We start from the raw sequence: 25,613 nt of genomic DNA on the forward strand, positions 1-25,613 counted from the left end.
TCAATGAGTTTTGGAAATTGTGAAGGAGGTGTTGAGATAAGGGCTGAAAATGAAGAACAGGAGGTCATGGCTGAGTAAAAAGTAGAGGCCAGAGGAGGACCTACAAAAATAGAGGCAGTGGTAAGCAAGTTTTCTGCGAGTAATCAATCTGCCTTTTTAGTTGTGATAAATCAAATGAAATAAGTAAGGAAAATTTGGACAGAAGAGAAAAAGTACATACACCAATGTTACCGTTAATAAAGCTTCAGAGACTAACAAAATTTAAGAACTAGAAAGGAACTTGGAGGACATTTAACTTAACTTCATTAGACATTATGTGTCAGTTGTTTAGTTCAGAATCTAAAGGCTGATATAAATGCTTGTAAAAGCAATGGTCAGTCATAATACATGTTAGCAGTAAAGAAGCAATACCCAATAATTGATTATAAAGAATTGGGGCTATGAGCACTTGCCTAGCACATGTGTGGCACTGGGTTCAATCTTCAGCATCTCATAAATATAAATAAATAAATGAATGAATAAATGAAGGTATTATGTCTTTTTACAACTAAAAAGAAAAAAAAAAAAGAAGGAAGAAAGAAAGAATTACCCACACCAGGAAAATCTCTCCTAAATCTTTGCATGTTTTTATTAACGAAAGCATTTGGTACAGGTCTTCATATTCAGAACTGAAACATTCATTTCTTTGATTCTTACCTATCTTTACAAAGACTAAAGGACTCTTCTCCTACGAATGAAGAATCTTTAAGTCTTTGATTCCTATATTCTCTACATAAAACTACCAGGAGCAAAATATGACCACTACTATATTCTCTATGGTTTTGAGTTCAGGCTGTTTTCTTTTACAGACTGCAAGGAACTTTTAGATTTATTGGTTCCAATATAGTGCTCTTTCCAGAAACTGAAGTGGGAATAATACTCATTGTTTATAAAACAGCATCTTTATTGTGAGTTACACTGGCTCGATTTCTCCTTTTATATGGCTAATTCCTTGAAAATAGAAATGAAATCTGTTTTTCACATATTTAATATCTCCAGAGGGAGCTAGACAAATGTTGATTGTTGGTTAATAAGAATGCCATAATGATAAACTATGGCTCCATGGTACTGATTAAAATATAAATACAGTTTGCATCTATGCGTCCATTAGACCTTTCTCTCTAGCAGACTGATAGAGGAATCACTGTATTATTCCCTACAAGTAAGAGTTCTACTAATACCATCCCTGTCAAATTTTCAAAAAGATTTTAATCAACTATTGAAAATTCAGTTGTTCAAAATTTTTATGTACTTCTGAGACATCCTATACTTACATTTTTCTAACCACAAATAAAGATTATAAGCATAATAATAAATATTTGGATTATATTATGTTTAATTGATAACATGTTGAACAAAGGTTAAAAATGCTTCTCTAGTTTTAACTACTATACTAATTCCGTCTATAAATAATGTATTCATTTTATAAGAATTATACCTCATCAAAGAGATCACAGGATCTATAGGGTGGGCCTCTTTCTGAAACAAAACCTGCAAATGCCATTCCATTGAGTACTTTAGTGAGGAAATCATTCTCAACCAAACCACGCTGCCCCAAGAAAGCTGTCTGTAAAGAAAGAAAATGAAAAATGATAATTTATTACTTGGTAATGAAAAAATGGTCAAAATAAAATTACAATGTAATGATCAAAGTCTGTATAAATGCCTTCATGAATAACTATGCATTGTTATAAAATATATTTCTTTCAAAAAGGGTTTTTGTCTAATACCTGAAATAAAAAAATAAATCTGTCTATATAACAGGAGGAAAAATCAGAAACTAACAATCAACTTTAAAAAAAAAACAATTTAAAGTTAACATGCTATAAAGAAAAATATTGTCAGTAACTTAGTATTATTAAAATTTGGCAGGGCAAGTGGTTGAGGCTGTGGCTTAGTGATAACGTACTTGCCTAGCATGTGCGAGGCACTGGGTTCAATTCTCAGCACCACATGTAAATAAATAAAATAAAGACCTATCAACAACTAAAAAAAAAAAAAAATTGGCTGGGGCTATAGCTCAGTGGCAGAGTGCTTGCGTAGCATGTGTGAGGCACCGGGTTCAATCCTTAGCACCACATAAAAATAAATACAATAAAGACATGCTGTGCATATACAACTACAAAACAACAACAACAACAAAATTGTCATCTAAGCACTCAAAGCAGAGGTTTTTTTAGTCACATTTGATAAATTAAAGTAAAAAAATATGGCTGGAAAAAAATGAACTAGATTTAAAAATTTAAATCAGAGTCTGCTTTTTGAAGGATGTAATTTGGTACTGTATCTTACTTTGTGAAAATGTATTACAGGCTCCGCATGAATTCTTATAAGTTGTAGGCATGATCTATATCCTTGGAAAAGTTGTGCAAATAGTCTAAGGAAAACTGCTCGTACTTCTTTATCCTGAAAATATAAGAAATACATTAGGTAATTTAATTTCTTTTAAAAAAAACTTGTCAAAAAGATGAAAAAGAAATCTGGAAAGACTAAATCTGTCTGTGCTTCCCATCTTTGGGTAGTTTAGGCTGTTAAATAGTTCTTCATACTAAATCAAACCAAACATGCCTTAGTATGTCCAATTTTCCTCTAGAGAAGAAAAAAATAATGCATTATTCTCTTGTACCATGTTAAAGGAGGGCATATCTCCCAAGTCCTTTGACTTCTATGCCCACCAAAAGAATGCATATAAAAGGGGAAAAAAACCTCAAGAGACTAAAGTTTAAAAGCTTATGAAATCCTTCCAAAATTTATCTAACTTATAAAAATCTATTCTTATTTTAATAAAGTATGATTTAAAAATCTGCTTTGGTGGTCTACATTTTAATAGAACCATGGCTTTAAAACTGTAAGAAAAGTTATAGATTTATTTAATTGATAAGGAAATGGAGGTCATGAATGTAGTTGTCAAAGTTGTCTAGTTCTATGAGGCTCCTATTAGGCCATGAATTTTATCTCGAAGAAACTTACTGGAAAAAAATAAAAAGGGGCCTCTGTTATTACTCTCCACTTTATGACTTTGAATTAGAACTCTCTTATTCACTCACTCTTCAATTTATTCTCTCTGATGATAACATTCACTGTTTTCACTTTTGTAAGCTTTCCCCCTTTTAAAAATACTTGCCCTGACCCTTTCAATCTGGCAGTTTTCCAAGCTAGAAACCAGGTTCCAATTTTTGTCCTATACTTAACTGGTCTCCTCCAGCAACATTCATAGCCCCTTTCCTACAGGGCCATTAGCACCTTCTAGAGCAGAACACAAGGACAGTTGGTAGTGTTTTTTCTATTTTCTAATTTAGGTATTTTGGCGGTACTTTTCACATCTAACTCTAACTTCACTCAGTTACTTTAACAATTCTACAAACAGAAATATAGGTCTCTTGAAAAAATAACCAAAATTAAATATTCGACTTCTTACCAGCATTTTTGAGTGAGATAAAGCTGTTCGTGGAGGAGGAAAAGCATGATCTGCTACTTCCAAATCTGGGTGTAAAATCTAAAACAAAAAAGCTTTGTTATAAAAAATATCTTAAAATCAATAAGATTGTCCTTAATCTCCTTATGGCATTAAAATGAAATGTTAATACAGAAAATATGTTATATTCCCTCCATGAAATACAAAACTATAATTCAGTTAGCTGAGGTAGCTCATTTTTTTAGTTGTAGATGGACACAATACCTTTATTTATTTACCTTTATGTGGTGCTGAGGATAGAACCTAGTGCCTCACACATGCGAGACAAGCACTCTACCACTGAGCCACAATCCCAGCCCTCTCATGTACTTTTGTGGAAAGATCTCCAAGAGAAAACAGCGGCAAACCCATTCTAAAAAAAAATCCTCATAATACGATCTTATAAAATAAAATGAACCCTAGATGTACACAGACATGTACATGCTGATATACAAAAAAAATGAGAATAGAAAGTTCTCAAATAATATACACCAAACTATAAAATATTAGTAACTACTGAGAAGAGAATAACCTGGGGCAGAGCTTTGTATCAATGTAGATGGATTTTAGAAAACAGGTATTTGTCTTCTGTAACCCATTGATCATTTAGTAACATATTGTTCATTTTCCAGGTGATGCAGGATTTTTCCTTCCTTCTTTTATCATTGATTTCCAGTGAAATCAAAAAATTCTTAGAGATAAATGAAAATACAGACACAACATATCGGAATCTATGGGACACAATGAAAGCAGTTTTAAGAGGGAAATTCATTGCCTGGAGTTCATTCCTCAAAAAAAGAAAAAAACTAACAAATAAATGAACTCACACTTCATCTCAAAACCCTAGAAGAGGAAGAGCAAAACAACAGCAAAGGTATTAGAAGGCAAGAAATAATTAAAATCAGAGCGGAAATCAACGAAATCAAAACAAAAAAAACCATTGAAAAAATTGATAAAACTAAAAGTTGGTTATTTGAAAAAATAAATAAGATCGACAGACCCTTAGCCATGCTAACGAAGAGAAGAAGAGAAAGAACTCAAATTACTAACATACGGGATGAAAAAGGCAATATCACACTGGACACTACAGAAATACAGAAGGTAATTAGGAATTATTTTAAAACCTTATATTTCAATAAAATAAAAGATAGTGAAGATATTGATAAATTTTTTAAGTCATATGATTTGCCCAGATTGAGTCAGGAAGATACACACAATTTAAACATACCAATAACAAAGGAAGAAATAGAAGAAGCCATCAAAAGACTACCAACCAAGAAAAGCCCTGGACCGGATGGATATACAGCAGAGTTTTACAAAATCTTCAAAGAAGAATTAATACCAATATTTTTCAAGTTATTTCAAGAAACAGAAAAAGAAGGAGCTCTTCCAAATTCATTCTATGAGGCCAACATCACCCTGATCCTGAAACCAGACAAAGACACTTCAAAGAAAGAAAACTACAGACCAATATCTCTAATGAACTTAGATGCAAAAATCCTCAATAAAATCCTGGCGAATCGAATACAAAAGCATATCAAAAAAATTGTGCACCATGATCAAGTAGGATTCATCCCTGGGATGCAAGGCTGATTCAATATATGGAAATCAATAATTGTTATTCACCACATCAATAGACTTAAAAGATAAGAACCACATGATCATCTTGATAGATGCAGAAAAAGCATTCGACAAAGTACAGCATCATTTTATGTTCAAAACACTAGAAAAACTAGGGATAACAGGAACTTACCTCAATATTGTAAAAGCTATATATGCTAAGCCTCAGGCTAGCATCATCCTGAATGGAGAAAAACTGAAGGCATTCCCTCTAAAAACTGGAACAAGACAGGGATGCCCTCTCTCACCACTTCTATTCAATTTAGTTCTCGAAATACTAGCCAGAGCAATTAGACAGACAAAAGAAATTAAAGGCATAAAAATAGGAAAAGAAGAACTTAAATTATCACTATTTGCAGGTGACATGATTCTATACCTAGCAGACCCAAAAGGGTCTCCAAAGAAACTACTAGAGCTAATAAATGAATTCAGCAAAGTGGCAGGATATAAAATCAACACGCATAAATCAAAGGCATTCCTGTCTATCAGTGACAAATCTTCTGAAATGGAAATGAGGACAACCACCCCATTCACAATATCCTCAAAAAAAAATAAAATACTTGGGAATCAACCTAACAAAAGAGGTGAAAGATTTATATAATGAAAACTACAGAACCCTAAAGTGAGAAATAGAAGAAGACATTAGAAGATGGAAAAATATACCCTGTTCATGGATAGGAAGAACTAACATTATCAAAATGGCGATATTACCCAAAGTTCTCTATAGGTTTAATGCAATGCCAATCAAAATCCCAACGGCATTTCTTGTAGAAATAGATAAAGCAATCATAAAATTCATATGGAAAAACAAAAGACACAGAATAGCAAAAACAATTCTAAGCAGGAAGTGTGAACCAGGCGGTATAGCAATACCAGATTTCAAACTATATTACAGAGCAATAGTAACAAAAACAGCATGGTACTGGCACCAAAACAGGCGGGTGGACCAATGGTACAGAATAGAGGACACAGAGATCAATCTACAAAACTACAACTTTCTTATATTTGATAAAGGGGCTAAAAGCATGCAATGGAGGAAGGATAGCATCTTCAACAAATGGTGCTGGGAAAACTGGAAATCCATATGCAACAAAATGAAACTGAATCCCTTTCTCTCGCCATGCACAAAAGTTAACTCAAAATGGATCAAAGAGCTTGATATCAAATCAGAGACTGTGCCTGATAGAAGAAAAAGTTGGCTCCGATCTACATATTGTGGGGTTGGACTCCAAATTCCTTAATAGGACGCCCATAGCACAAGAGTTAATAACTAGAATCAACAAATGGGACTTACTCAAACTAAAAAGTTTTTTCTCAGCAAGAGAAACAATAAGAGAGGTAAATAGGGAGCCTACATCCTAGGAACAAATTTTTCACTCCTCATACTTCAGATAGAGCCCTAATATCCAGAGTATACAAAGAACTTAAAAAATTAAACAATAAGATAACAAATAACCCAATCAACAAATGGGCCAAAGACCTGAACAGACACTTCTCAGAGGAGGACATACAATCAATCAACAAGTACATGAAAAAATGCTCACCATCTCTGGCAGTCAGAGAAATGCAAATCAAAACCACCCTAAGATACCATCTCACTCCAGTAAGATTGGCAGCCATTATGAAGTCAAACAACAACAAGTGCTGTCGAGGATGTGGGGAAAGGGGACTCTTGTACATTGCTGGTGGGACTGCAAATTGGTGTGGCCAATTTGGAAAGCAGTACGGAGATTCCTGGGAAAGCTGGGAATGGAACCACCATTTGACCCAGCTATTGCCCTTCTCGGACTATTCCCTGAAGTCCTTAAAAGAGCGTACTACAGGGATACTGCCACATCGATGTTCATAGCAGCACAATTCACAATAGCAAGACTGTGGAACCAACCTAGATGCCCTTCAATAGATGATTGGATTAAAAAATGTGGCATTTATACACAATGGAGTATTACTCTGCACTAAAAAAATGACAAAATCATGGAATTTGCAGGGAAATGGATGGCATTAGAGCAGATTATGCTAAGTGAAACTAGCCAATCCCTAAAAAACAAATGCCAAATGTCTTCTTTGATATAATGAGGGCAACTAAGAACAGAGCATGGAGGAAGAACAGGAGGAAAAGATTAACATTAAACAGAGACATGAGGTGGGAGGGAAAAGGAAGAAAAGGGAAATTGCATGGAAATGGAAGGAGACCCTCATTGTTATACAAAATTACATAAGAGGTTGTGAGGGGAAAGGAAAAAAAACAAGGGAGAGAATTAAATTACAGCAGATGGGACAGAGAGCGAAGATGGGAGGGGAGGGGAGGGGGGATAGTAGAGGATAGGAAAGGTAAGAGAATACAACAGTTACTAATATGGCATTATGTAAAAATGTGGATATGTAACTGATGTGATTCCGCAATCTGTATTTGGGGTAAAAATGGGAGTTCATAACCCACTTGAATCTAAAGTATGAAATATGATATGTCCAGAGCTATATAATGTTTTGAACAACCAATAAAAAAAAAATAAGTCTGCTAAAACAAAACACAAAAAAAAGAAAACAGGTATTTGGTTTTATGTTTCACAGTAAAATTAAAAACTAAATTAACTAAAGTACTGAGGAGAAAGAGAGTAAGCTTTTAAACTTTGTAGTCCAGAATGGGAAAGTATAATACAATGTGATGAATCTTATTAAGTATATAAATATTATAACATATGAAATATAAAGTATAACTAATTCAACCCGGGGAAAGTTAAAAACAATAAGAGGATTAATGTATGAGTTAGGCTTTGAAGTAAAGCACGTTGGAGAGGAGGAGGCAAAGAAGGGTCCATGAAGGACTTGCTCAGAGAAAAAGAAATTATACTTTATCAGTGTACAACAATGTTTTGTCTTTGCAGAATCATTTTCAAATACTAAGGTTTTCTTTCATGGAATAGTTAGATCAAGACTTGAAACTACCCTTAAAATCAACTACTGACAATAATTATAAACAAATCACTCAGTCACTACTACATTATGATAATGTTTTGTTATCTGTTAAAATCATCCATGGTTATTATACTGTTGAAGTACTGCACTGACATTTGATTACAATTATTTACTTACCAAATGAAGCTCATATACTTACATGTTGAAGCTCCCATATGGTCCATCAAATATGATATCTTTTTGGTCCTAATTTGACAGTATACTATGTTCTTATCTCTTATTCACAGTATATAGTGCTATACACTGTGGTACATAATTCATCATTGTGCTTGATGACTATAACAGCAGGTATACTCAGTTTTTACCAAAAATGATTTTAGACATTAATCAAATTTGGTGGCATGGGTGTTGTAGGGTAAAGTATACCAGTAAGCAGCAAAATTTCTATGAAGTCACTGTCTCAAAACTTAAATTCTTATTATTGTTAATTTTGATATTTAATTCCTGAAAAAATCATTAGCATCACTGTCAAATGTTCACAAAAATGATTTAATCATTAAAAAATTTCTAGAAATAATACACTTTCCTCAATCACTCAAATACTACTTTTTCAGGTGTTATTATATTAATATGCCATCTGTGCATTTATATGGTTAATATTTTCATTTAATCAACTCACCTTTTAAAACCTAGGTTTTCCTAGATGACATTATCTGTGAAATCACAGGATTTGTATGATATTTTAAATATACATTATAACAAACTAAAATTATTATAATTTAAAAAGGTTGACTATATCCCATCCAAAATCATCTCCTGGTTTCACTTTGGGAAATAGACATGTACTTATCTCTGTGTAAGCCATTCATCCTATAGATAAAGACCATGAAATAGGTCTAGAAATGAGATGTAATTTATTCAATAATATCAAATTGCAAATTTTCTGAAAATAAAATCCCTCCTGGTAAACACCTGACTTCTAAGTTTCTATTTAAGGAAAACAGCAGATTGGAATATTATTAAGAATATGAAGGCCTCAGTTCTACTAACATCTTGAAAAGGAATGCAGAATTTCTTTCTTTTTTTTTTTTTTTTTTTTTTTTTTGTATTCAGGATTGAACTCATGGGCACTTAACCACTGAGCCACAACCTCAAACTTTATTTATATTTTATTTAGGGACTGGGTCTTGCTGAGTTGCTTTGGGCTTCACTAAGTTGCTCAGGTTGGCTTTGAATTTATGATCCTCATGCCTCAGCCTCCAGAGCTGCTGGGATAACAGGCATGAGCCACTGGCCAGAATGCAGAATTTCTAACTTTTGATTTACTGACCATGGATAAATAATCACCGAAAGGACTGTCAATAGAATAAAATAGTGTATTTTTAAAAATCAACTTAAGTAAAATAATGTAACTATAAGAAAATTAAGTTTATTTCAGTGTGAAAAGCCCTGGCCATAAGATTCATTTAGAACTTGACTGCATAGTATATTGAATATTTAATGTTTCAAAAGTCTTATCTTTCTCTACTAACCTAAAAACATTGTCAAGGCAACATTACCCTGTTTTGCAGGTAGCACATCTACCACAGAGGAATGAGATGCCAGAATAGACATTAGAAAACAGAAATTAACTTGTAATGGGGGATGTTAGGGGAATCAGGGGTTTTGAGGCAGTCTTATCATTGTGTTCACATGGGTATTTCCAATATCTAACACAGTATATGGTATATAATAGCTACTGAATAAATATGCTGGGTGAAGGAATGAACATAGAACATTCAATTAGGATTCAAAGTATAGACCTTAGATAATTACCTGGTAAAACTGGAAGGGAATATATTCTTGTTTCAAAAACATAACTCTCCTTAAATTACACTGACAATAAATTTTAATTCCAATTGTTTCAGATTTAGATGAGGAAAAATTTACTATTAAAAAATATCATACCAAAGAAAGAGCTGCTTGAGTCTGATGTAGAAGTGGCTCTGGGAGGGAAGAGAGATGAATACATTCAGGAATTTTGATAGTGCCACCATCCAAATCCGCTATGATTACATCTAACTGAAAGAGATGAAAAAATATTAACCCACAATTAATAAAGTATATTTGTTGTTCAGCAAATTAACTTGGCCTTGATTAATTCAAAATAAGAAGAATTGACTATGGAAGGGACGCCTGGCTGTCTACAGTAGAGTTCTGGATCCATGGCTTCTCAGCTACCCTCTGTTTCTCAGCTTCCTTTGAAATTAGGTGTTGCTTGTAGCTAACTTTCTGCCTATGGAACATGAGAAATGACACATGTACCCCCAGCCCTCAAAACGAGGTATTTAAGGCTCTCTTATGCCCTGTCCTCTTTCCATAGGCTGAAACTATGAACTGGCAGCAATCTAGCCTCAAGTATTCAGATTATGACAATGCCTGAGAGGATTCTGGTAGAGAAACAAGGAAGGAAGCTTGGATTTTAAATGACTTAAAAGAGCAAACTGGCCTGGCATAATGGAACATGTCTATGGACTGCTGTATAAATGTTAAATAAAATTTTATTTTGTCCAAGCCATTGCATTTTGATGCTTTATTGTAGTAGTTTAGATATATCCTAAATAAATTAATATTTATTATAAGAGTTAACCAACATAAAAAGGTACATAAAAAGTATATTAAGGGCTGAGTATGTGGCTCAAGCGGTAACATGCTCACCTGGCATGCGCAGGGTGCTGGGTTTGATCCTCAGCACCACATAAAAATAAAGATGTCGTGTCCACCGAAAACTGAAAAATAAATACTAAAAAATTCTCTCTCTCGCTCTCTCTCTTTAAAAAAAAAAGTATATTAAAAGGGTAACATTTAGGTGCTTATGCAAAAACCTAATTTTTAACCATTTTATAAGTGAAAAACACTTAAACATAAAGATATGGGAAACTAACCAAAATTAGTGAAGTTGTTTCACTGATAATGTGATTGTAATTTATTCTAATTTGTTCATTAAAAATTTAAGATCTTACATTTAGTAACATTTGCTTTGTCCTATTTCCAGTGACTACTTATATTCAGTAGAATAAAATTATCTATAAACTATATGGATATTTTTCTATTTAGTAGTGATTAGGTTTTACTGATTTATTTATCTTTTTATATGGTGATACTAAAGTTAAATAGGAACTAGATATCAACATACAAGGTTAGGAAGAATAATTCCTATATGAATGAGGGTCTTGTTTATAATGCTGAATAATCTATTTATTTAAATCATATCTCTAATTTGATTATAATTACAATTTAATTACTGTGTAAATTTCAACAGAGCTCATTTACTTGCTAGCATTTGAAAATAAAACAGAAGTAGAATAACAAAGTCTTAAAGATCTGTGAATCACAAATGTAATCTAAACTTGTCAGTTAATCTTTTCTTCTTTCTTTAAAAAACTGTCATATAAACCCTCCTTACATTCCACTTAGAATTTGAAAGTATACTCTTCATCTCACATAAGGAAACCCATTCCATTACTGCACAACTTTATCAGAAATGCTTAAACTGAAGTGGCTTAACAAATGCTTATATAGAAATGGCTTATATTTAAGTGACCTATGACAGTTACCTAAATGTTTATTTTTAGCTATTGAATAGTATCAGATTATCTTAAACATTTCCTTATTTTAGCATACAATATAGTTTTCTAAACTCTTGACAATCCTGGATATCCTCTTCTGAAGTGCTTTATCTTGTTAGTCCCTCTTAAAGTTCAATATCCAGAACTAAATACATTGTTCTAGAAGTGCTTTTTCCCTCTTTGGTATTTCTATTCATATGGAATTAAAACTACAAAAATTTGATGGGGGATCATACCAAACTTGGTTCCATTTAAACTAAACTCTTCTGTGAATACTTTTACTTTGTTAGTTATCAGCCATTCAGTGTTATATGTCTCACTTTAAATATGAATATATTAAGCTCTAATAAGTATAAATAAAATATTAATTAATAAATTAATTATCTTCTTTTCTCATGTATAAAAACACAAATAATATATTCAGAGTGGTATTTAAATATATTTACGAATTCCTTTGTAAACTCCTATAAATGCAATAAGGCAAAATTAATATATTTTGACTCTTCAATAATGTTCTTCTAGTCACTGTTGATAATGCAACAGATCTGCAAATAGTAATTAGCTAAAATGTTACAGGACTAAAAGAAATATAAAAGGCTTCTGAAATCAATAACTAAAAATTTTAACAATGAATAGAAGAATACTTACAAGTTCGTGGATATCAGTTTTAAAAATAGAATGTACTCCAATAATGAAAGGTGTTGGGGAACTCAGAACTTCCAGTAGTTGAGCTGGGAGAATGGGAATATAAGGATAACTGGAAATAATAAAAATATGTGTCATACATTTGTTTTTCCACAACATAAACACATTTTCTTTCACTTTTTATGTTGCATGAATTTTAGATGAACTATATTTAGAAATTATCAATGGTGTCATGCTTCTTAAAATTGTAAAAGAAACAATTTTTAAAAAATCTTTAAGATATTATTAAACATAACAGGACACAAAGTAAATGGAACCAAGGCAAATTTCCTTATCCCTTCTTCCTCTTAATTAAGTAGTCTCTTTAGGTCTTTTAGTATTTTTTGAAAAGATTTTTCCTTAAATAGAAACTTGACAATCCAGAGTAACACTGATGGAACCTCTTCTCTCAAGACTAAGTAATGATTTGTCTATGTAATCTACTCATTCAAATTTCACTTTCAATACTTAATGTTTGCATTCAGTAAGAATGGCATGCTCTCTTTTACATACACACACACACGCGCGCGCGCACCCACATGTACACACCAAGAACATTCTATTTTATCTATAGGGTAAATAAAAATACATAGATAAAAAAATTTTAAAGAAATTCTGGAGATAGTCTTAAAATTTTATCCAGTTTTGTATAAACCTAAGTTTCCTAGATGTTATGATTATTGAAGTGATGAAATCAGTATATTAGGGTTCTACATAGAGCACTACTTGGCATCAGTGCCTATATATTTTTTTCTTTTTATTATGGGAAATTCAAACATACTCCTGAAAAATACAGAGACAGGAAAAACTTTATAATGAAGCCCCATGTATCCAATCAAATTTTGGCCATTACCAATGCACAATCATATATATTTCTACATACTTTTGTTCTCTTCCTTACTATATTATTTTGAAGAAAACCCCAGATATTTACATCTAAATACTTGAGTAGGTATCTAAATAAGGACTTTTTGGGGGGTATTGGGGACTAAGCCCAGGAGTGCTTTATCACTGAGCTCAATCCCCAGCCTTTTAGTTTTTGAAACAGGGTCTTGCTAATAAGTTGCCCAGAGTAGCCTTAATGGGTGATCTTCCTGCTTCAGTCTCCCAAGTAGCTTGTGGCTAAATTTCTGCCAAATGTACCCAGCAAGACAAGGAGTCTTTATTAATAGAACAACAGTACCATTATAACTTCTAAAAATTAACAATAATCCTTCAATATCAAACAACCATGACTAAAGACTTTTATCACAAACTGCATTCAAAGAGAATTAAATGTTAGTAACAATACCATTCAAATTAAAAATTGGGTTTTTTTCCCCACTAAGTTAACCAATACTCAGTAAGGGACAACATGGAAAAGCCCAAATTCTAGGCTACATTTTATTAGAATCATGACTCTTGATATGGTAGAACTATAAAATATGACTGAGTAATTAAAAATCATTGTATCATGACATTTTGACTTGTCAATAAGTAATGCATAATTTGGGAATAAATAAAATTATCAAGCAAAAACCTCACCTATATTTAAGAGGAAACATTAATGATTCCAGGGCTCTACAGGCATCACTAAGTCTCTGGAAACTTGCAGAATGGAAGAGAACCTTATTTTCTGTAAGGACTGCACAAAAGAGGCTGAGGACATTTTGAATTCCTGAAAATACAAGAGCAAAGGCTTACCAAATGCATTTAATTATATTTGTGTTGCCAACAATCTTAGACTTGAAATAACATAGAGAGAAAAAGTCAATATTTGTGGGCTATCTGAAGGAAAATATTTGGTTAAACTATAAATTCTACATAAACTATGAGTGTTTTCTCAGACTTTTAGTTTTGTCTTTATTCTTCAAATCAGTGTAACAACACTCACTGAACATATTAATTGTTTGGAAATACACAATTATTTTCTTTCCAAATTCATCTCCAAGGTTGTATTAAAGTTCATGTGTTAGATGTTGGCATTATTCTAATGTTTTCCCCTTTCAAGTCTACTTGTCTAATATTAATACAGTTTTGTGCTTCATAATGATTTTTTTTGTCATTTATGGACTGAATATTCAACAATAGTCCCCTAAGATTATAACAGATGTTATAAATTCCTATTACCTAGTGACACTGTAACTGTCCTAACACTGTAACACAATACATCACTCACATATTTGTGATCATGCTGGCAAAAACAAATCTTCCATGCTGCCAGTCATATTAAAAGTATAGCATTCAATTAGGTACAGTATATAAAACTTGATAATAAAAATAAATGACTATAAGAGACTCACGTATTTATTATACCATACTTTTTATTAGTGTATACTAATTAAAAAATAGTAAGCCATGTTACACTTGCAGCAGCCTCATACATCCTGTATTTACTGTGTCTTTTGCTTTTATCATTTTCTCTTGTGCTTGATTTAATCTCTGTTGTTTATTTATTATGGCCCTAGGTATAATAAACTATTGTTTCTTTCCTCCTCCCTCTCCCTCTCTCTCTAGTTTTGTGCAGGTATATATACTTAATGATATTCAAACAATGATGAAACTGCCTAACAAAGCACTCCTCAGACTGTATTCCTGTCATTAAGTGACACCACAATTATATGATTGCATCAGCTTTATTGCTTTTGCAATTTGCCTGGTATATGTTTTTCCACCTTTTATTTCAAATTTTATTCTAATTCTTGTAAATGGCTTTTTTTTCCAGTGCTAGGGAATAAACCCAGGGCTTCACATTTGCTAGGCAAGCACTCTACCACTAAGCTACACCCCTAGCCTCTGATATATTTTTAAATCCAGTCTAATAAACTTTGTCTCTTAATTAGATCATCTAATTGAATTACTAATTACAAGTATTGACATATACATTATATAAAGATAGCTATACACACAGTAGCTTATTTCATGCTATTTATTTGTTATGCCTCTTTTTATTTCTATTGCCTTTTTTGTACTCCCTCTACTAGTGTGGAATTTTATCAGCACTCTTAATTAAATTTTACTCTTATAATTTCTAAAAGTGGCGACTCTAGAAAATACACCATGCATAATTACCAAGATGAAGTTAAATTAAGTACACAATTTCTTACTTTTTCTTTTTATTACTGACCCAAATCGTGTTTTGTATATCACTTTAACCTTAATAACACAGTTCCATTAAATCAAGGAGTCTCTTTCCTTTTCTCAAGGTGCACTATTTCCTGTATTTCTCTTTGCCATAGCTTACTCCTTCATGTAACATGTGCAAATTTCTTCTTGGTCCACCATTAACTGCTATTCCCTTTAATCAATTCCAACTTATTCCATGGAATATGTGAAAACCTTTAGTTCAAATTTTTTTAAAAAAAATTGTTCTAATTAGTTATACATGACAGTAGAATGCATTTTGACACATTATACACAAATGGAATACAACTTTTCATTCCTCTGGCTGTACATGGTGCAAGGTCACACTGGTCGTGTAATCACACATTTATATAGGATAATAATGTTTGCCTCATTTGACTGTTCTTCCCACCCCAAGAACCCCTCCTCTCCTCTCCCCCTCTGCCCAATCCAAAGTTCCTTCAATCTTCCCTACCCACTCCCACATTAAGGAGTAGCATCTGCTTATCAGAGAAAACATTCGGTCTTTGGTTTTGGAGGTTTGGCTTTTTTGTTTAGCATGATATTCTCCAGATCCATCCATTTACCTGAAATGCCATAATTTCATTCTTCTTTAAGACTGAGTAATATTCCACTGTGTATATATATCACATTTTCTTTATCCATTCATCTGTTGAAGGGCATCTAGGTTGATTCCATAGTTTAGCTATTGTGAATTGAGCTGCTATAAATATGGATGTGGCTGCATCACTGTAGATGCTGATTTTAAATTGGAACAGCTGGGTCAAATAGTGGTCCCATTCCAAGTTTTCTGAGGACTCTCCATACTGCTTTCCAGAGTGGCTGCACCAATGTGAAATCCCACCAGCAATGTCTGAGTGAACCTATTTCCTTCCCTCTTCGTCAACACTTAATATTGCTGGTATTCTTGATAACTGCCATCTGACTAGAGTGAGATCAAATCTTAATTTTAATATTATCTAATCCAGACTAATGTAAAAGTTTCATAACTAGTTTTCCTAATCCAGTCTTTATTTCCTTCAACTTCATACAGTGTCTAGAATAATAGAAGTAAAATGCAAATCTGATTATGAAACTTTTACTCCTCAAACCTTTGATATCTTCCTATTCTTTTGGGCAGTGGTTTTCAAATGTATTCTATTCCACACAAGCAACTTAGCAAATGAAGCTTTGCTTTCAACTTGTTTTATATATTAATCTCACTGAACCTCAGAAAGTAAAATGAAAAGAAAAAAACCCCTCAAATACCTATCTCAAAAGGTTGCTATGCATAAGAAATGAGGTAATGCCTAAGTTCTCAGCATAGTACCTTGATAAATTATCAATGCATATTAGCTGAAAATGTATGCAATAACACATAAGTATGCAACATGTAAGTTATGACATTATTATTGTAATTATTGTGGTTCTTGCCATTAGGGTTCTGATGCTAAAAACGTCTGAAAACACATACAAAATTAAGTCTGCACTCTATACCAAAATCATCTCATCCTTCCAGCCCCAGTATTATGTGATCAATATGAAACTTATCTAGCTCTCAGAGCTCTTCTTTCACCTTCTATTTCTGCTTTCTTTGCTCATGTTCTGTTTGTCTGATGCTCTCTTTGTTAAAATTTGAGTTACTCAAAGACTACACTGGGCCTTACATACTGCTGAGCCCTTCTGCCTAGCACATAACTACTACAAAGCTGGCACTCAAGTCTGTTTCTCTAAACTGAAAAGCACCTGAATAGTGCAGTGAGTCACTATCAAAAGACTGTAAAGCTTTCACAAAAAAGGTATCAAATTTTGTATATAAGTGGGATCATGCAGTATTGGTGTTTCTATTCCAGGCTTATTTTACTTAAAATAGTGTCTTCCAGGTTCATCTATAACAATAAATGATAGGATTTCCTCCTTTTTGGGAGGAGGGAGCAGGGAACTGGGGAGATGGTGATCAAAGGATAGAAAGTTTTAGTTAGATGAGAAAAATAAGATTCTGAGATCTATTGTACAGCAGGGTGACTATAGTCAATAAAAATGCATATCTTAAAAAACCTGAGAGTAAATTTCAAAGGTTTCAGAACGAGGATACAATTTTAAAGGCCTCAAGAGAACAATGTCTGGTCACATTTAAGGGCAAGGCAATTGAGAATTATTTCTAATGTCTCAGCACACTTTAAAATTCAGGAGGGTTTGGAATGATGTCATCCAAGATTGCTATATCAACAAAGCTATTCTTCAGAATTGAAGCAAAAATAAGAACCTTCCAAGATAAGTACAAAGTAAAAGAATTCAGGACTACTAAGCCAGCACTACAGAAAACACTTAAATAAAACCACAAGACTTTTGGTGTTCCTATGTAGCAGTGAAAATGAGTAAGTGATCACAGCATACATTACCATGAATAATTTCCTCAAATGTAATTGTTAGTGAGGAAAGTAAGGTGCATAATGATTATATAGTATTATGTAATGTAAAAACCATGCAAAACTCTACTGTATATGGCTTAAATATATATAAACATGGAAAGTATAAAAATATGTCTGGGACTAACAAACATCAAACTCAGCATGGTCTTTATCTCTGAAAAGAACAGAAATACACAGTATATTTTATATGTATTAAGGTACATTAGGAATACAAAGATTTTTAAAAAATATGTCTTTGGAAACAATTTAAAACTTATAGAAAAGTATTAAGTCTGAGTAGTACACAGATTAAGCATCCATATAGAATGTATTGTGTTTTATAGAATGTATTGTATTATTAAAATTTTGCTCCATTTGCTTCAACATTTGTAACCACATGCTAGAGGACATTTTGTCTAAGGCATTTGAGTGTAAGTTGCATACATCATGACATTTGCTCCTAGACACTTCAGTGTATATTCCTAAGAATAAAGACATTCTCTTTTACAACCAGAGTAGAGTTATTGCCTTTAGAAAATTTAACAACCATAAACAATATTTTAAATTTAATTTCCCATTTATGCTCCAACTTTGTCAACTGACCCAATTTTTTTATGATTAAAAACAGAACATTAGTCTGTATTTTATTTCCTAAGACACTAGGCACTAGCTTTTATGAATTTGGGATATTATACATAAAAATATATTTATAGGGCTGGGGATGTGGCTCAAGTGGTAGTGCGCTCGCCTGGCATGCGTGCGGCCCGGGTTCGATCCTCAGCACCACATACAAACAAAGATCTTGTGTCCGCCAATAGCTAAATAAATAAATATTTAAAAAAATATATATATATATATATTTATAATATAATCCAATATGCATACATACATCCATACATGTACATGTGTGTATGTATGTGTGCACACTAATCTAAATATGTATATGAATATAAACATAATCAGTAACAAACTTTCCTGAAAAATGATTACTCTTATTATGATAAACCAAGATATCTTCTGTTGTGGATTACCACAATTCATTAAAATATCCTTTGTGAGACCCCACTAAGTTACTGGCCCATTAAAGTCTTAAATTTGAAAAACATGTGACCCAATTTTTTTGTGTGTGTGTGGTACTAGGGATTGGACTCAGAGGTGCTTTACCACTGAGCTATATCCCCAACCCTTTTAGATTGAGACAGGGCTTTGCTAAATTGCTAAGGTTGGCTTTAAACTTGCAACCTTCTGCCTCAGGATTCCAGGTCTCCAAGATTATAGGCATGCACTACCATGACCAAACCAATAAATATTCTTTAAGAGACTTTTTATTCAAAATTCATTCTAGGATCAGATATTTCATTTAGTTTTTATGTTTCCTTAGTCTCATTCAAGATAGGGAACTTCTACAACTTTTCTTTTTTTTAAAAAAAAGTTTTGAGTTAAAAGTCACGTAACATAAAATTAAGTTGCTAAAGGTGAACAACTCAGTGGCACGTAATACATTCACAATGTTGTAAAACTACCACCTTTATTCAGTTGTAAGACATTTTCATTGGCCAAGAAAGAAACCCTAGATCCAGTAACCAGTGGCTCTGCATTTCCACCACAAACTGTTCTTAGTCATCACCAATCTGTATTCTCTATAAATTTACGTTTTTGAAATTTCACATAAATAGATTCATACAATATGTAACCTCTTACATCTGATGGTGTTTTCCACTTATGTTTTCAAGGTTCATCCTTGCTGTGTAACATGTATCAACCCTTTATTTCTTTGTATGGCTTAAGACCTTACTTTTGTATGTTTATACCACATTTTGTTTATCCATTCATTCCTTGATGGACACTAGGACTATTTCTACTTTTTGTTACAGTGAATAGTATGAACATGCATGTACATCCTCTTGTTTGAGTACCTGTTTTCAATTCTTCTGGATATATATCTGAGGTGAAATTGCAAGACTGTATGATAATTTTATGTTTAAACTTTTGAGAAACTATATTATACAGGTGCCAAACTATTTTATATTCCCACAGCAATATGTAAGGGTTCCAATTTTTCCATATCCTTGATAAAAACAGCTGTTTTCATATTTCCTTTTAAATCATACTTATCCTGGTAGGTATGAAGTGGTCTCCCATTGTCGTTCATTTGCTGTTGCTTGTTGTGATTGTTTTTGCAGTGCTGGAAATGAGTTTCAGGACCCTGTGCATGCAGGGAAGAAGTTCCAGCACTGAGCTATATCCTAGCCTTCTCACTGTGGTTTTGATTTGCATTTCCCTAATGACTAATGATATTGAGCATCTTTTCATGTGATTGTTGATCATTTGTATATCTTCTTAGGAGAAATATCTATTCAAGTCCCTAGTTCAATCTTTATTTTTTTTTGTATTTCTGTTGTTGAATTATATATGTCTTCTACTTTTTGTCTACAGTGAATAGTATGAACATGCATGTAAATCCTCTTGTTTGAGTACCTGTTTTCAATTCTTTTGGATATATATCTGAGGTGAAATTGCTTTAAAGGTTGCCTTTTTTTCTTGATAATATCATTTGATGCACATAAGTTTTTTTTATTTTTGATGATATATACATATATACATATATATGTGTGTGTGTGTGTATATATATATATATATATATATATATATATATATATATATATTTGTTTATCATGCCATATCTATGAAAAAACTTTCAATTCAAGGTCATGAGGTTTTACTTTTATGTTTTCTTCTAAGAGTTTATGGTTGTAAGTATTATATGTAGGTCAATAATTCATTTTGAGCTAATTTTTTGTATATGGTCTAAGGTAAGGGTAAAAACTCATTAAATCCAATTTTTCCATTATCATTTGTTGAAGTAACTATTTTCCCCCCAATTAATGGTTTTGGCACATTGTGAAAATCAATTTTGAAATCAGGAAGTGAGTCCTCAAACTATTATCTTTTAATATTGCTTTGCTATTAAGAGAACTTTGAACAGTTCATAGAAATCTGAGAATCATCTTTTCCCATTTCTACAAAAAAATCCAAAAACGTTCTTTAATTTTGTTAGGAAGTGAATTGAATCTGCAGGTTGCTTTGGGCAGGACTGATATCTTAACAATATAGAATCTTCCAATCCATGTGCATGGCATGGGTCTTCTTTAATTTCTTTATGTAATGACTTATAGTTTCCAATGTACAAGTTTTTCACACCCTTGGTTAAGTTTATTCCCAGGTTATTTTATTCTTTGGAATTGTCTTAATTTCCTTTTCAGACTGTTCACTGATGGTATACCTTTTCTTTTCTTTAGAAGACTGAAGATCATCTTTAATTCATGAGCCATACAAAAGCTTTGGGTATTCCATTTTTAACCCAGTCTGATACCTTTATCTTTTGACTGGAGTGTTCACATTTGTGACATGTGTAAGGCACTGGGTTCGATTCTCAGAACCATATAAATAAATAAGTAAAATACAGATCTATTAACAATTTAAAAAATTAAAAAAAGAAGAAGATATGTGTCTTATCATTTTGCTACTCATTTAGTATACCTTAAATCTTTTTTGTTGTTTGGCTTTTTCTTTACTGCTACAAGTTCCTGCTGTTCTAACACTAACAGATGTTTCTGAGTTTATCCTTTGCTTTTGGACAATTTTCTGAAACATGAAATAGTTATAGACAATTCTGTCTAATTCTGTACTGGTTCTTGGCAGGGGTGGGGGATTTGTTAAATTCTTCATACTGCCACAATCAGAAGTACTGTCCTTGATGATACCAATTTTGATCTCAAAAATCTTATCTAAAGGCTGTCCAATTTCTCCAATGTATACCTTATATTTTTCCTTGCAACTAATGGTGTTTTCCACTTATGCCGTTTATAGCATAACACTGTAAAACCATGTAAGTAATCCTGTTCCTTACCAAAAAGTCTGCTTGAGTTAGCATTTATTGACCTTTTCCAGAAGTCTTTACTATGATGACTACAGAATGATTTTCCAAATCTAGCACTTCTCCCCTTCTTACTTAACAGCACAAATGCATGGATTCTTATTTCTCTCCTATAAGTATTACTTCCCCCCACCAAGTATTTCTGCCCTTAATTATTTTTGATGCTAACCATGCCCTACATTTAAACAGTAGAAGCTTTTTGAACATAGTTCCTATGCCCTTGAGATCTGAAATCTTTTTTCCTCTTTCTTTTGAATTGTTACTTACTTTCTAGTTTAACAAAATAATATTGGCTCATGTACCTCCCCTGCCTCAGTTCTAAATCAATCATTTCTCTAGAGAATGGTAATAAAGACCAAGATTCTAGATGTTATATATACTAGAGTATATATTAGGTCACTTCTATGTGAGTGTCTTTGTTTCTAGACTATTTCTACATATAGAGAGAACTAGGAAATATATGCCTGTATACACACACACATAAATACATAAACATAATACATGTATAAAGGCACATATATTTCAGGAACACCATTACTTTCAAATCCAGTCCATCCTTATTTCCTCTATTTCAATTCATATTTGTATGTCTCTTTTTCCACTGAGGAACCCTGTATCTTAATAACACCAACACTTATTCATCTGCCAAATTCCATTATTACATACAAAACAATTTCAGAATTATTTCAGCAATTCAAACTCAAAAGAATTCAGTGTTTTCCATGTATAACTAATTAGAACTAATTTTAAAACTACTTTTTAAAAAAGTTCACTGTTTGTAATTCTTTCCTCAAACTTGTCCAAAACTGAACTTTCATACTCAATTAATGAGTACTGTAGTTTGAGTATTCCCCAAAGGTTCATGAATGAGTCTTGATCTGCAAGGAGGCACTATTAGGAGATGGAGCCTACTGGAAAGGTCCTTAGTCACTGGGAGAGTGCTACTCAAAGATATTAGGGGACCCTTCCTGTCTTCTCACTCTTTGTTCCTAGTTCAAGTTGTGAACACTTACTCCTATATGTATGTGCAGCCACCACTGTCATCAGCCCTGTGAGGTGACAAAGTAAAGATTCAGCCTCAGCCAAGCCTAAGCTGTACCTTTTGTATTTTGAACCTCCAAAACTATAATGTTAAATAAAACTTTCATCTTTATCAATTAGTTTCTGCAGGTTATTTTACTGTAGTAATACTAGGTAACTAATACACTGTGTTATAAATTACTTTGATTAGTTTTTTCCTACTCTATAGTGTGGTTATGTCATTCACTTGAATGACAGTAGAGTTTTTTCCATATGCTTTTAGTTTTAAGATGGTATGTTTTTTTCTCCTTTCTTCCCATCTATTAGATTGATCTTATTTTGTTTCTGGTTACTTAAGACATAAAGCATGCTTCCAGAAATCAAAATATACATCAAGGTATACTCAGAAAAGTGTCACTCCCTTCCTGAATTAAAAGCATTTTACTAATCTGTAGAGTATATAAAGAACTCAAAAAGCTAAGCACCAAAAAAACAAATAACTGAATCAATAAATGGGCCAAGGACCTGAACAGACACTTCTCAGATATCAATCAACAAATATATGAAAAAGTGTTCAACATCTCTGTCAATTAGAGAAATGCAAATCAAAACTACTCTAAGATTTCATCTCATCCCTGTCAGAATGGTAGCTATTATGAATACAAACAACAATAAGTGTTGGCAAGGATTTGAGGAAAAAGGTATACTCATACATTGCTGGTGGGACTGCAAATTGGTGCAGCCAATTTGGAATATGGAAAGCAGCATGGAGATTAAATTGGGAATGGAAACACCATGTTACCCAGCTATCCCTCTCCTTGGTCTATACCCAAAGGACTTAAAAATAGCATACTACAGGGACACAACCACATCAATATTTATAGCAGATCAATTCACAATACCTAAACTATGGAACTAATCTAGATACCCTTCAATAGAAGAAAGGATAAAAAATGTGGCATATTACACAATAGAATATTACTCAGCAATAAAAGACAATAGAATCATGGCATTTGCAGGTAAATGGATGGAGTTAGAGAAGATAATGCTAGTGAAGTTAGCCAATCCCAAATAACCAAATGGTGAATGTTTTCTCTGATATAAGGAGGCTGATTCATAGTGGGGTAGGGAGGGGGAGCATGGGAGGAATAGATGAACTCCAGATAGGGCAGAGGAGTGGAGGGGGAAGGGAGAGGGCATGGGGTTAGAAACGATGGTGGAATGTGATGGACATTATTATCCAAAGTACATGTACAAACTGGTGTGAATATACTTTGTATACAACCAGAGATATGAAAAAGTGTGCTTTATGTGTGTAATAAGAATTGTAATGCATTCTGCTGTTATATATAAATTAAAAATAAATAAATAAAAATCACTACAAATTTTTTAAAAATTGTAATGCATCCCGCTGTCATGCCTAAATTTAAAAACTTAATTTAAACAAGTATTTTTCCAAATGTCAATTCCTGGTTTTTATAATGTAATGATTATGTAAACTATTGTTGGGGGAAGGTGGGTATGTGTATGTGGGGACTCTCTGTAGTAACTTAGTAATCTCTTACGAATTAAACTACTTATAAAAAGTTATATTTTTTGTGGATATATTAGATTCTTATGCCTGCTATCATAGTTACCACAGACTTGGTGACTTAAAACATCTTTCAGTTCTGAAGGTCAGAATTCCAACTAAAATTGAATTTTCCCAGTTTCTAGGGGCCCTTCACATTCCTCAGCATGCGGCTATCTTCCATCTTCAAAGTTGACAATGGCCAGTTGAGTTTTCTTGTATCATACGACTCTGACACTGATTCCTATGCCCCCCTCTTTCATCTTTGAAGGCCGTTATAAATATACTGGGCCTACATGAGGTGGCATCTACTTAAAGCAACTGGACCCTTGAGCTAGATTTTGAAGAATAAACATTAGTTAGACGACATTAGCATTCAGTGTTGACAAAAGGTCATGTTTAAGGAAACAGAGGACTGTGGGAACAAAAGGCATTAACAGACTCAACAGTAATTCTGCCAAGGACAAGTTCATGAGGAATTTGTATGCCATAAGTAGTAGTCCAGACTTTTCTTCATGAAGACTTTAGGAGGGAATTTGTTCCTATTTGAACTCTGTCCACCCCCAAACAAAAATAACCTATTCATATATAAAATTCTTAACATCATTTAGTATCAACTAAACTGTGAAGAAGGCAGGCATGCATTTGTAAGGGCACTCTACCCTAATTAGATTGGTAATATTTAATAATCAGCTTATATTATCAAAGGGAAAAATATACTTACTAAGATAGGATAAATGTCAATTTTAAAATGCATTAGGGATAATAGTCTAGTGCTTAAAAAATTAATAGTGTAATACATAAGAATTATCCCATGCCTAATTGAGTTACTATATAAATTCATATTCTTAAATGTCACATGATTTAAATTCTACAAAACTAACTTTAAGAAATTGCATTGATGGTTTTTATTCCTAAGTAGCAATGTCTGTCATTGTGTTTATGGCTACACTTAACCAGAAATTCAATCTCTCAAGTCATAATCAGCTTTCTCTATAACCTTGAATTGTTTTTCTAGTCTTCAGTAGCCATCCATCCAGAGCTGCACAATAACAGTAGAGAAGACAATATGAAAAACATTCCTGTGATAATTACTACAGATTTTACTACAATGGCACATACACATCCTGCTGATTGCTCAAATAGTAAAAAAAAATTCTGAAAAATTACTTCCTGATCTCAATTTTCTTGTGGGTTAGAGTGCTAAAATTCATTGCCTCAAACATTGACAAATGTATTTATTTACTGTTTT

The 25,613-nt window shown here is 32.8% G+C and overlaps 1 protein-coding gene across 4 annotated transcripts in view; it reads right to left on the reverse strand.

Moving 5' to 3' along the window:
- Positions 1 to 25,613, reverse strand: part of Sbf2 (SET binding factor 2) — a 417,940-nt gene that overhangs the window by 182,580 nt on the left and 209,747 nt on the right. For all 4 annotated transcript variants that reach the window (XM_076846869.2, XM_076846870.2, XM_076846868.2 and 1 more), the window contains exons 7-12: positions 13,846 to 13,978; positions 12,286 to 12,394; positions 9,977 to 10,090; positions 3,458 to 3,535; positions 2,332 to 2,445; positions 1,478 to 1,606 (exon numbers count right to left, since the gene is read on the reverse strand). In XM_076846869.2, the coding sequence (XP_076702984.1) occupies positions 1,478 to 1,606; positions 2,332 to 2,445; positions 3,458 to 3,535; positions 9,977 to 10,090; positions 12,286 to 12,394; positions 13,846 to 13,978 (677 nt within the window). The remainder of the gene's footprint in view (positions 1 to 1,477; positions 1,607 to 2,331; positions 2,446 to 3,457; positions 3,536 to 9,976; positions 10,091 to 12,285; positions 12,395 to 13,845; positions 13,979 to 25,613) is intronic.

This window comes from Callospermophilus lateralis, chromosome 2 (assembly GCF_048772815.1).
Source record: "Callospermophilus lateralis isolate mCalLat2 chromosome 2, mCalLat2.hap1, whole genome shotgun sequence".
NCBI lineage: Eukaryota > Metazoa > Chordata > Mammalia > Rodentia > Sciuridae > Callospermophilus > Callospermophilus lateralis.